General features: G+C 32.9%; 1 protein-coding gene across 3 annotated transcripts; it reads right to left on the bottom strand.

Annotated features, from left to right (window-relative positions):
• Positions 1-4,079: 4,079 nt before the first annotated feature.
• On the bottom strand, positions 4,080-5,385 carry LOC121122806 (troponin C). Of its 3 annotated transcripts, none has more exons than XM_071890389.1 (3): positions 5,243-5,385; positions 4,476-5,048; positions 4,080-4,286 (listed from the first exon to the last, which is right to left on the bottom strand). In XM_071890389.1, exon 2 carries the CDS (start codon positions 5,018-5,020, stop codon positions 4,517-4,519), a length of 504 nt encoding a protein of 167 aa, XP_071746490.1. In that variant the 5' UTR covers positions 5,021-5,048; positions 5,243-5,385; the 3' UTR covers positions 4,080-4,286; positions 4,476-4,516. The 3 variants fall into 3 exon arrangements, with proteins under 3 accessions (XP_071746490.1, XP_040573791.1, XP_040573790.1); XM_040717857.2 differs by having other exon boundaries at positions 4,476-5,044; positions 5,243-5,383; XM_040717856.2 differs by having other exon boundaries at positions 4,080-5,048.
• Positions 5,386-12,899: the final 7,514 nt, after the last annotated feature.

Raw genomic sequence — 12,899 nt, 5'->3', positions numbered from 1 at the left:
ATACCTTTTTGTATACTTTTAAAATAAATATTTATAGCAATTTTAAAAGAAACTACTTCAAAAATGTCCGCCTGACATATTTTTAACATATTTTTTATATATGTACAAATTTTGAGACTCGTAAATATATATTTTAATTAAAAAATGTCTTTTCGATATAAGGGCGGCTTTGTCAAATTTTAGAATGTTTGAACAACAATTCAGTCTCTTCTGTAATTTTATTTTCAAAAATATTTTTTTTTTGATTGATACTTAATTTTTTAGTAATACTTAAGGAGTTTATATACAAATTTCAAGACTTATCGTTTCATTTTTATTTAGGAAATTATCATTTCAATGGAGGGATGTGTTTAAATTTGGGGAAAAAATTAAACTTTTGGTCTTAATAAGTTAATATTAAAATATAAAAATATTAGTTCAAAAAAGAAAAATCCTTAAATTGTGTGATCTTTAATTTGTTCAAATTCAAAATTGCAATAAATTTAGATACACTTCGACCATCGAATTTGAGACGTGCTATCATAGTTTGTCATGTGGCAATAATTTTGGATGTTTTTGTTTTGACAAATATCTAATGCCTTTAAGCCACAGAGGAGTTCATGCGGGGTGAGATCCATTTCAATGTGCTCCTTTAGTCCTTTTTAATCATCTCCTCTATACATAGTTGTGAGAAAAACACAAATCCAAAATTAAATCACATTCCTACATTCCCAATCTTTTTATATATCTATTAATAATTTGGATATAATTATCAGGCAATGGCGTTCTAATGGATTTAAATTTGTATAAGATGCTCTGAATTTTTGTAATAACAAAATTAATTTCTTTTTAATTTGGTCCAATAAAATAATTTTATAATAGTTTAAATAAAAAACAGAGTATAAATGATCTCAGACATTTGCTATTATATATAAAATGCGTAACTGTTTTCATTGAGGCTTTATAGAAGCAGTAAATTCGTTATTTATTAGTCTTCCCATACACACTAGGTTTTGACAAGGTTTTGTAAACTATTTTATAATCCATCCAAAATTGTGAACGTTCGATCGAAGGGTTCTCCAGTATGCAAGTTTAATTGATTTTTTAATTTTTAATTATCTTTAAAAAAGGAAAAACTATCAACGGCGTATATTGTGCGAATTTATTGTAGCGTTTCAATGAAGCCATCAAGCAATAAGAGGGATACTAACAATAGTATACGAGAATGGGTACTTGGTAGAATAAAAACCTACACCTAATATTATTTCCTGTAATTATGGTCGATTATGTGTTTTGCTTTAATAATGTTTTTTTTTAATGAGCACGACCTCTCAAAATCAAATTTGTATATCAATTTGTTTAAGAGTTGTGGCAAATTACGTAAAAAAAAACAACTTCTGGTACAATTTTAGACTGAGTATTGTTTGAGCCCGCGTGAAATATGGACACTAGCAAATAGAAAATACAAATTATTTGACAGTCTTTCTTCGATAAAGGGAAAAATCTAAGCCTGGTGGCTAAAAATGTTATTTTTTTAATGATCCTTATACTGTAACAAACAATCGTGTGCAAATTTTGGTTTTGTCGATGGACAATTGTTGAAAATGTTGATAAAGAAATGGAAATCGTCGAGTCCTACCGTCATAAAAGCCCTTTTTTTTTATTGCCATGGAAAGAAACATTAACGAAAATAAATAAATAATGGTTTTCTCATGTATTTCCCTTCACTACATCCTAAATAGGTAGATGTATATACTTTTTAACGAGCGAGATTTTGTTGTTGTTGCCAACCTGAGCAATGCTTTTTATTTTCTCGAGCAGTTATCATTATATTTGAGGAGAGATTATCTAAGGATTTCAGTACTTACATCTGAGTGTGCTCATGAAAAACGTAAAGTAATTCTGATGATTTATTGGGGAATTATATTCCATATTCATGTAGTAAATTTTGTCTGTTTGTCGACGACTAATAACTCCGGCCAATGATGGTACTATCACTATTTTTTCTAAGCTATGATATTAGTAATTTGTTAGAAAAATACCATGCTGTATGTAACGTGTGTTTCTTCAGAAATCAGAAAAGTTTCATTAGAAATTGTGATTGATTAGACAGCAGTGCACCAAATTTCGAAACATCATTTGACGAGGTTAAGTGATATACATCAACCAAGCCGACTCAATCAAATGTAAAATCGATTTGTTTGCTTCTTCAAAATTGACAAATGACTCATTTCTATTTAATTTGAGTCGAAAAATTTGTTGACACACCACTTGTTCCAATTTGAACCCAATTTATACAAAGAATATGCATTTATTATTGTCGAAAGGAGTCGAGTCGCTATTTTTTCGATAAAGGCGCCTGTTAGGTTTTGAATCAATAGATGTCAGTCTAGTGGCTATTCCTTTAGATCAAACAGTACCTATGGTCTACGGCTATAGTACAGGGTGTAACAGATAAATCTGCCATTTTAGATTTTCGGATTTTCTTGGCATTTATGATGAATACATTTGCACAATGTTTTTTTTTGTGGTAAAATATAAATGTTTCATATGGTAAGCAAAGCACCGCCATGGAGTCAACAACAGAAGATTTCAAGCCTATTACATTTCCAGAGACAAAACACAGTTGCACTGTTTTGTTGATTTTAATGAATAACAATCTGGATATTCGATACTTGACAAAAAATTAATCAGTTCAGGACACAAATAAATACTGTAACTGAGGCCCACCGAGGTTATAGTGTCATTGATATATTATCAATGATTGTATCTGCTGCTCAGTTTTGTTTTTGTACATTGTTATTAGAAAAGCGTTATTTAGCGCTGTCCTGAGTGCCACTCAAAATTCTTGAGCAGGAGGGAACTCATTGTTTTTAATAACGAGCGAGAGTGCGTTCATCATTTTAGAACAACGATAAAATCGTATGAATTTTCGCTACTTTATTCCTTATTCTGTTTATACCTCTGTTTAGACTCAACTATCGGTTCCCCCAGCTCCTTCCTTTGAGGAGATACAGTTGGAAGATAAATCTTTAATTAAGTAAATATGATGTTCCTATATTTTTATGAAGTAAATTGACATAAGATTTCAAAACCTCACGCAAGCATACGTTCAAAAACTTGTGGAACCTGTCTACATGCTGAAGCTAATTATCAGGCTTAACTGGATAATATTGCATGAAACCTAATAAATACATGTCTCACTATGTGGTTCCCAAATTTTTAGTGTATAAAAGGTACACTAAAAGATTCTTGACATACCAATTGTATTTAAGCCAATCATTTCGATAAGCTACTGTAAATAATGTATGCTTGTCACAAATCGTGGAGCACACTTGTACTTCCAATAAATTGAATTTAATTGCAATCATAAAGAGTTGTCAAATTCAGATACACCTATACAAGCGAAGAAATGAGTGTCGGTTATTTTTAATTGAGTGGGAGTGCGCTCACAAAATTAGTAACTGAGCGGGAGGGCGCTCAGAATTTTTTGAGCGGACTAATGTTCTGGTTATTAGCAATGCTGAAGTTTCAAAAATATGAAGGATTAACTGGAGAAGAATTGCTCCCTCCAACCCCCGCTACACCTCCAATTCGACTCAGGATTTGCTTCAGGAATATTTGGACTCCTTGCTCCCCCTGTACCTTGAGTCAGAGATCTACAAAGGTCCTCACACCACCAAGAAGTCCCTGATCGACTATCTCGTCCTGGAATGCAATAAACTATTTCAGGACCCGAATCGAGGGCGTTTTTGAGGGTATATAATATAAACAAGAGTATTATTGATTAAGTCAATAGTACCCACGGCGTTACCTCCCAAATTGCACTGGAGTTTGTTCCTAGCTGTCTACTTTTATGCTTCTTTTCCCTCTTCTTACCAGTGTTTGAACGTTGATTGGTTGACTTTGAATTAAATCTTGTGAAGCTGTAATCCACTCCCAACAATTATTCGACACACCTACCTACTAATTGTGTCTCTTTCTTTTTTGGAAGAAAGGTTGTGAAGTTGATTTCTTAAATAACTTTTTTTCAGCACTAGCTTTTGTACATACATGATTAATGTGTACCTTTAGCTATCTAAAAAGCACTTTACATTCGATTTTATACACTTGGAGACACATTTTTTTATTACTAACGTCATGGGTTATATATATATCAATAAGTACTCATATCGTATATAAACAATCTTATATAAAATAAAATTATAATTCTAAAAAAAAACATATAACAAGCTTGAAACAACTTGAGATATTACATAAAGAAGGTTTGTTGATGTTAAAGCCATTTTTTCTACACAATGGAGAATCTAAAAAGGGAAAAATACTCTATAATAATGTCACATAGACAAAGGGATGATTGATAACATCCAATTTCATAAAATACGGAATAGCGCCAACAGAACATAAAATATTTACGGGTAGATTTCTATATAATGATTCAAAAAATGATAGTATTTTGTTTGCTTAAAAAGGATATAGGACTTTTTTTTTTTTACTTTTGAATGATAAAGCCAAAAAGAATGCGAAGAATAATAATTTAGCTCATCATCATAGCACAAAATTCATCAAAGTCCATGGTTCCGGATCCATCTTCATCGATTTCCTCAATAATACCGTCAAGATCCTCCCCTGTCAAACGAGGATCAAGCTCAGCGATGATTTCTCTAAGTTGATCAGTTGTAATAAAACCAGCACCGTCCTTGTCGTACACTCTGAAAGCTTCTTTGAGCTCTGCCTTCATAGTTTCCTCATCAGGTTCTTCAACAAGAAACTTTGCGCAGAGTTGACAAAATTCTCCAAACTCAATCTCGCCAGAACCGTCTTCATCAATCTCTTCCAAAATTTCCTTCAACTCCTCTTTCGAGGGACGGAAACCCATTGCACGAAGGATATCATCTAAGTCATCAGCTCCGAGGAAATCCTGTTTCCTTACATCGAAAAGATTGAAACATAATTTGAGAACCTTGATTTCATCAGTTTCTAAGGCAGTTGCCTCGGAAATCTCCTCGAAGTCGATACCCTCGAAGTTATTTGCAGCCATGATGACGAGTTGCACGTGACGAACCTAGCTTTGGGTAATAACAATATAGAAGATTCTTTTATTAATGAGACTGCAAAGTATTCTTGTCACAAGTTAGAATTATATATATTATTTGGCAATCGTAAGGAAATATATACAGTTGGATATTTAGGTCAATCAAATAAGATTGCAATATCCTTCTTTTTAAGTTAAAAGTTAACAAATGCTTTTACACGTTCATACCTCAAAGTCACAAGCTCAGATGTAAGTAAGCAACTGAAAAAAATCGGCAAGAAGTTTTGGTATAACGAAAAAAAAAATGACAATATTGTATTGTTGTTTTTCCTATAATTATTAAGGGTCGGTGAGGTCGTATAGGAGGAGGGGGAAGCAGCTTACACATTCTCCTCAAGCTAATAAGAAGAAAAAGAAAAGAAGGGAAGAGAAGAAAAGGTGAAAGGTTTATAATAGTTTGCTCTGGCTTTTGTCCCAAAATGAAAAAGCCAAATCAATTCTTTGGGGTCGCACCCATCATGTACATTAGGGTGGGTTGTTTTTCAAAAAAATTTCAAATTTCGGTTTAGGATAGTTGGTAAAAGTTGTAATATAATAAGAAAATAACCTATGCAAAATTTCAAAGTTTGAAAGAAGACAAAAGGTATTAAATTAACGCATTAATCATTATTTATCTATTGTTTAATTATGATAGATATTATTCTAACCTATAAAAAAATATTATAAATAGTTATTTTCTAAAGCTGCCCTATAGAGTAAAAAAGGAGAATAACATGATAAAATTTTCACCTTTATTTTCTGAAAATGTAAAAAATAATGATGCGCACTATACACGGATCATCATTTTTTCCTAACTTTTCTTTTCTTTTTATGTTTCATAGGCTTTATGTTAAAAAAATGTCAATCAAAATAATTTAATACAAAATAATTGAAAAGTTTTCTTAGTATCTATATTCACATAGTAAAGAGTTTTGTCTTTTTTCATAATTTGATCGAGATGTGCAACCTAAACATGGCCTTATAGGACAATGCAATTTTGTGTAAGTACTTTTCATACCATATTACAACTTTTCCCCCAATAACCATAATCTAAACTCGAAATCTGTTGAAAAACGCACCGCCCTAATATACATATCTCTATGAACTACAAACAATAGGGTTTATTTACATCATTTCCCTTTTCTATCAGTATATATACACATGTACAATATTATAACAGATTTTAAAAAAGTAGATACATATTTGGGGTCGTAGAAATATTACTATTTATTTATATTTATGTTATGTACAAGCTATGATTTTGTACAAGTGGTAACTTGTATAATCAAATTGTACCAGTTGCAATCGAAAAATGAGATCACTCATTTTAAATGAAGGATTTGGGATGATATATACGGAATCATTAAATATTCCATGTACGATGGATATATATATATATGTCATATTTTTTTTTCAACTGGGGTATATAATTGTAATAAAAATACTATGAATCCTGTAAAAAAAGATATTCCTAGTGATGAAAAAATCTGAACACTTAATAATTAAATAAGATTGAGCGAATGAAATTCATTCATAATCCGATATGTTAAAGCATGAATAATTAATTACGAAGTAAAATACACTTAAGCTCTCTGACTTACGTACCAGTCGAGAAAATGACACTTGAACGTGATCAACAAATTCCCATTCGTGCACTTCAAGCAGTTGGGGGTCTCCAAGACAACCGTCTTCACCGTCAGCTAGTCCAAGCATTGGAGAGGAAGAAGGGCTTTCTCAAAAAGACCAAACTGGCTCGGAGGATTTAAAAAAAGAGCCCCAGCCAATCCCCTCCAGTTTGTGAGGGTCCATGAAAGAGATCTCAGAGTTTTACACCAGACTGTCTAGAGAGCTATTAAAAAAGGTGGTGAAAAGTCTTATAAAGAGGTCACTGTTGACACCAGCAATGATATTTTTAGCCCTCCTACAGCCCTGATGCCAACCCCCTTGACTACACCTGTTGGGTATATGTCGAGGGGAAGGCATGCGGTTTCCGTCATCCAAATACCGAGGCCCTCAAAGCCACTGTTAACAAGGACTGGGATGTAATGACTGATGTAGTTAGAGCACTGGTCACTTGTTATTTGTTAATTAGTATTTTTCATCAAAATAGCCAAATATTGGCTCTTTCAACATATTAACCACCTTCAATAAAAATCAAATTATTTTATTTTATTCGTCACAAGTATCACCTGAAAAATCTTCATTTAAAATCCTTCATCCCATTTTTTGATTGTTACTTGTACAAGTTGCAACTTGTTCAAAAACTCAAGTTGTACACAACATATGTAAGTTATTTAAGACGTGTAATTACAGGGTTATTCAAAATGAAGAAGCAATTTCGGTCATTCAAGATAATATGTTTGTATAAAGCATATTCACAAAAAAATAGATAACTTATATTTTGTCCATTGAAATTGATTTAATGTTACATGTCAATTCCGCAAAAAAAAATTAATTTATATTTGCCGATCACTGACATTTACATGACGGGTTCTTTTTTATAGAGTTTTACAAATGGTTTTGAATAATTAAGATTTTTTTTTAATAAAGTATGAATGTTTATATTTTTAAACTCTGATAAAAAAAGAAACTGTTCTTTCCTAATCCGCATATAATTTTCATTTCATTATAAAAATCCTTTTTTTGATTATATTGGTACACATGTCTATCACGCATGTTGACAATATAAGTCCTTGGAACAATTAGTTGATCATAGTGTACTGTTTTCTCCTATTTTAAGGATCAAGGTGCCTTTGGGGCGTTTTTAAATACAATTTCCATTCAACTTTGGCAGTTTTATAAAATCTTATTTTACAACGGTTATAATTGTAAATAAGAAAGAATAGGAAAAAGAAGAGAGAAATTAAATCTTACACGCCCAAATTTTTTTTTTTTTTTTTCAATTATAACTTATATGATGCATTTAAATTTCACTCTCTGTATGGTTTTTGATGAAAAATTTGGGCATTTTTCAACTTTGTATCTTATCAATTTTTTTGATTGAAATGTTTTTTTTACAGATTGGAATACGGAGAATGTAATAAACATGATATTTACAATTGACATATATGGCTGTATCTTTGTATTTTCCTGAAAAATAAATTGGGACAAAAAAGAAAAAAAAATTGAATTTAGTCAATGTATCTACCCTCAGAATTGAAAGTGAGCTACAAGGTGTGGCAGAAGCTGCTGGAGACACTTAGGATGTGCTCACCGATCATGTAGGCCCAGACCTTGCTTACAGAGGGTTTCAGGGCGCGGTTGCTGTTATGGCGTCTCCTGTTGGACTTGGACTACACTGTGCTTATATGGAATAGTATAAGGGTTGAGGTTTCTATACTCTGAGGTGGCAAGCAGTCCTTTGCCCATAAGTTCATGTTGGCCTAGAACAACTCTTAGGTTTTCTTTGCAGTGTGGGTAGGTGCTCCATCTTGTTAGAACATCCAGAAATAATTGCCAATGATGAATTTGATCCGGAATACGCTGCAAATATTCCCACCTGCCTCTTTAGGAGCCCTGGTCACCGCTGATAAGGACTTGTTAATCTTAATGGCCTTTTCAGGAATGTAGGATTTCGCTTTTTCCTGAAGGCCGAATAAAGGAGGTTAAAGGACACTGAGCTTTTCCTGCCCACTCCTAGAGAGTGTTTGATGTCCTTCTCGACCTTCAACTGCATGAAATAATTGTAAATAATTTTACTCAAGGCCCCAGTCTGCTCCGACATGGACTTCTAGTACAATCCTGCACGGAGGAGCACTGTAATCTAAATCCTATTCTGTTACTGTGTGCACATGGTGGTGACTAGGGCAATGTTTTTTTTAGCAATCTACAGCTTATCATAATATTGTCAAAAAGAAAAACTGTGAACCTCTCAAAATTTGCTTAATAGAGATGAGTGAATAATAACAGTTGGTCTGGTATGTATTTGTAGACTTCTGTCTGTCAATGATCAAAATACTCCATAATTACTTGCTAAATTGAGTTGATATTTGGTAAGTTATAAGTATCTCTACACAGATTTTGAGTTCTATTTTTGTAAATAAGTTGTGTCTTCAATTACATTTGATGAATTGTGAAACCTTAAAAAATAATCTTAAGTATATCTAAGTAATATATTATGTACTACTTGAGACTTTTTAAGCGGATTTTTTTATTATTTATTCATGTGTAAAATGATTTGTTCTTTCATCTTTGATTTTTTTATTTTATTTATTTGACGCCTCAGATATTTATGTTTATAAAATTTCTATTATTCTTTTGCTGACTAAATTTTGTCCAATCTATGATGAAAGAAGGAAAGGAACCCACCCATACACCTTGTAGATAACTCATGTCATATTTGTGTGTAATATGAGTAATTAATGAGTGCATTTTTACCTACACCAACGTATGAACGTAATTTATGTTTTAGTTCCCGGGCTTTTTGCTTTAAGCTGGATCACTGAAAAAGTTAGTGAATGATTTTTGTAAAAAATTGTTGGAAGATTATATTAGGCTGAGTCATAAACAGTTTGTGATTACCATAACTTTTTCCCATAAACGCCAGATGGAAAATATTGTCATTATCGTTTTTGTCAGGCCCTCAAGTGTAAGATTGGATAAGTTGTTTCATTTTGGTATTAGTGCCGTGGATAATGTCACTTTCACTCTGGAGAGCCTCGACAATATCACTCATGTTCATGACCTGATAGACTCTAACCCTCGGTTGAGTACTCAACAAGTTGCAGCAGAACTTTGTCTGCCGTAAAAATTGATCATCGGATCCTGATAGATAATCAAGGTTACAAAAATCTCTTGCGTATATGGATATTCTCACGTACCATGATTTATTGACAAGTAGTGGGTTACAGAAAGTTAAACAAGCTCCTATAGTTCAGACCTAAACCTGAATGGCCGTTGTCTGTTCAGGAAGATCAAATATCTACTCTAAGAGGGTAATTTTGACGGCCCTTAAGAAGTTTTGTCTGGCGTGGAGTAGCGAGCAAGAAGGAGAGAGAAGAAGAGCTCTTGCAACAACTTAAAAGTTACAAGAGTACTGCCATGACGTCATAGCATCCAAGGGCGACTATACATATTTTTTAGTGTTTTTTAAAATAAAATTCAAGTTTTTCTGCTACAAGGCATTTATGACTCAAACTAATATAAGTTGAGAGCAGGAGACAAACAAAATTTGAGGTGTCAAGTTCATAGCTCATGGTCCCAGTTAAAAACATATGATCTACCATAACTTTTTAACAAATTGAAATACAAATTCGTTTCATAATGTAGGTATAACAAAAGTACTAAATATCTTTATAATAAAAACAAAGTCAAATTGACACAAAAGGTAAAAAAAATGGTCAACGTTACAAAATTTGGAATTATTATATACTGCAAAAAAGAATATTAATTTTTCTAAGCAGTGGTTTTAGGGGGAGGGTTGCACTCTACCGAGTGCCCTTTCCAGTTTTCTTTGTCATTAACTAAAGAGTAAACACTCCATACCACCTCTGAAATACTATAAAATCCATAGAATGTACCAGAAACAATCTCAACCGTATCTCCCTCCTAAGTCGTCCAACCTGAGCAAACGGGTCATCTTTGGAGTGTGCTATCAATACAAGGAGATGCCCTGCAAGGACTGCAACAAAAATATGATTAATTTATTTTGAGGAAAAAGTAATTTCGTATTTTTTCTTTATTTCAATGCTTTAAAAGAAGTGTTAAACTATTAAAATCATCCTATTTCATCCAAGTATGACCCGTTCTGTTCGATAATTAATTATTAACAAGAATCCAACTCCTTAATGTCATTTTCGTAGAAACCCTTGTTCCTATGGGCAAAAAACTATGACAACTTATTTTCACAGGGCTATATTGTACCCCCAAGCGCGATGGCCATGGTCAAAAACAGATAATAGTCACTTTGTGCCAAGTTCAGACTGTAGGGTGGATATATAACAACTTCCCATCCGAGTTCCCGGAGGTTCTGGTGCGTCATCAAAGATGTTTGCGCCCTGGTGTTGTCATGATGAAACATGATTTCTTTCTTATTTGAGTTTCTTTTTGTATCCAGCCTTCTGCCAATGTTCAAAACCGCTTATAATCGATTTTCAACTCCTGGGCGATTCTACGGTTCTTAACATGGCGATCTATCACGATATTTTCCGTGATTTAATCGAAATTTCCACAACAGGCCTGTTACTACGTGGAGCTTCATTCACACACCAAAACGAAATTGCTCGAACCACTGTGGTCCAACACAAGCCGAAAGAGTAGTGGTACACATACATTCCATATTTTCTTGGTAGCTTTTCACGCATTTTTCCTTTCAGGTAGTAAAAATGTGAAATATGGCAAATTTCTTCAATTGAGACCTCTACACTCGACGCACAATAATTTACGTCTCAACTGGTCAAGCGCAATACTGTCCAAAAGCGTTTGTAGTATACATTCATACCTTTACAAAACTTTATCCGATGTCACAAATTATGACCAAGATATACTTAGTAAAAAAAAAGTCCGAAATACAAATTACTTTTTCTCCCGCCTATTATATTAATAGTTTGCATTAGTTAATTGTTAATTCAAATTCAAAATAGTATTTGGGGTGTAGGAAAAATAAAATAAAAAGGATTAACCTTTTTAATTTATTTATGTTTCACCGTCAAACTATATACCGTCATATCACCTTACGGATAATATATACTTTTTGATTTGTTCATGAATTATTTCCAAATAGTTGTCAAATTAATCAAAACAAAAATATTTTCCGAATCTGCCACTTTAATTTTCTAAATGGTTGCTAATTCATTAACATTGGGGCGGTTAATAAAAAATCTACGACCTTTACTAGAAGATCTACATACTTTGTACAATAGAGTAAGTCTTTTTGAGGGTTTTATGATCTTTTCCGAATTTTTTGATAGGGGTATCTCGTAAAAGGTTAAACTTTTTTTTTTGTAAAATAGGTTTGGGAAAAAAAATTGTATTCAATCCCCCTTTCTTTAACTAAGTATGTATATCTTTTCCATAATGCGTCATATCGGACAATAAGGTGCTGTAAAGGTGTGATTGTACACTACAAACAAAATTTTGGACAGCATTGCCTTTGTCCGCTTCAGTCGTGAATTATTGTGCGTCGAGTATATAGGTCGAACAGAAGCGAACAGCATCGGTAAAAAGAAGAGGAATCATGTTTTAGCACAGCCATGCCAGGCCGCTCATATCTGTGATGATGCGCTAGGAGCTCAGGGAGCTCCAATGGGAAGTTCTTATGCATCTACCCTACAGTCCGGACATGGAACCAAGAGATTACCGCATGTTCTTGTCTTGGGGGTACAAATTTGTTCTCAATATACCCCTGTGATAATTGGGCGTCCGAGTTTTTTTTTCAAATAGGGACAATGGCTTCTACAGAAAGGGCGTTATGAAGTTGGATTTTCTTTGGCAAAAGTTATCAAACAGAACAAATTATACTTGGCTTTAATCGAATGATTGTTACACTTCTTAAGAAGCATTGAAATAAAGCGAAAAATACGAAATTACTTTTTCTTCAACCTAATACAATTAGCTCAATAATGTAGATTTTAGAGGTATCCCAATAAATAATATACACCTTTCAAATGTTTTTGTTATATAATTGGTGTTTTTATGTGGATGAATAACCGCAGTCCCCATTCACTTTATCGTAAAGACAAGATCACTATACTTATTCTTGAAGTTACTACTTATTCGGTATGAATGAAGACTAATAAGTATCCAGTAAGAAAAAAATGAAATATAATTGTTTTACTCTTAATGCATTTAGATGAGAATAACAAAATATTTAATAGAATTTTTTAATTCCATTCAGTTATCCTAAGGT

The sequence above is a fragment of the Lepeophtheirus salmonis genome, chromosome 8, assembly GCF_016086655.4.
Source record: "Lepeophtheirus salmonis chromosome 8, UVic_Lsal_1.4, whole genome shotgun sequence".
NCBI classification, from domain to species: Eukaryota; Metazoa; Arthropoda; class Copepoda; order Siphonostomatoida; family Caligidae; genus Lepeophtheirus; species Lepeophtheirus salmonis.
The sequence above is the reverse complement of the archived record's forward strand: the minus strand, read 5'-3'. Positions and strand labels throughout refer to the sequence as shown.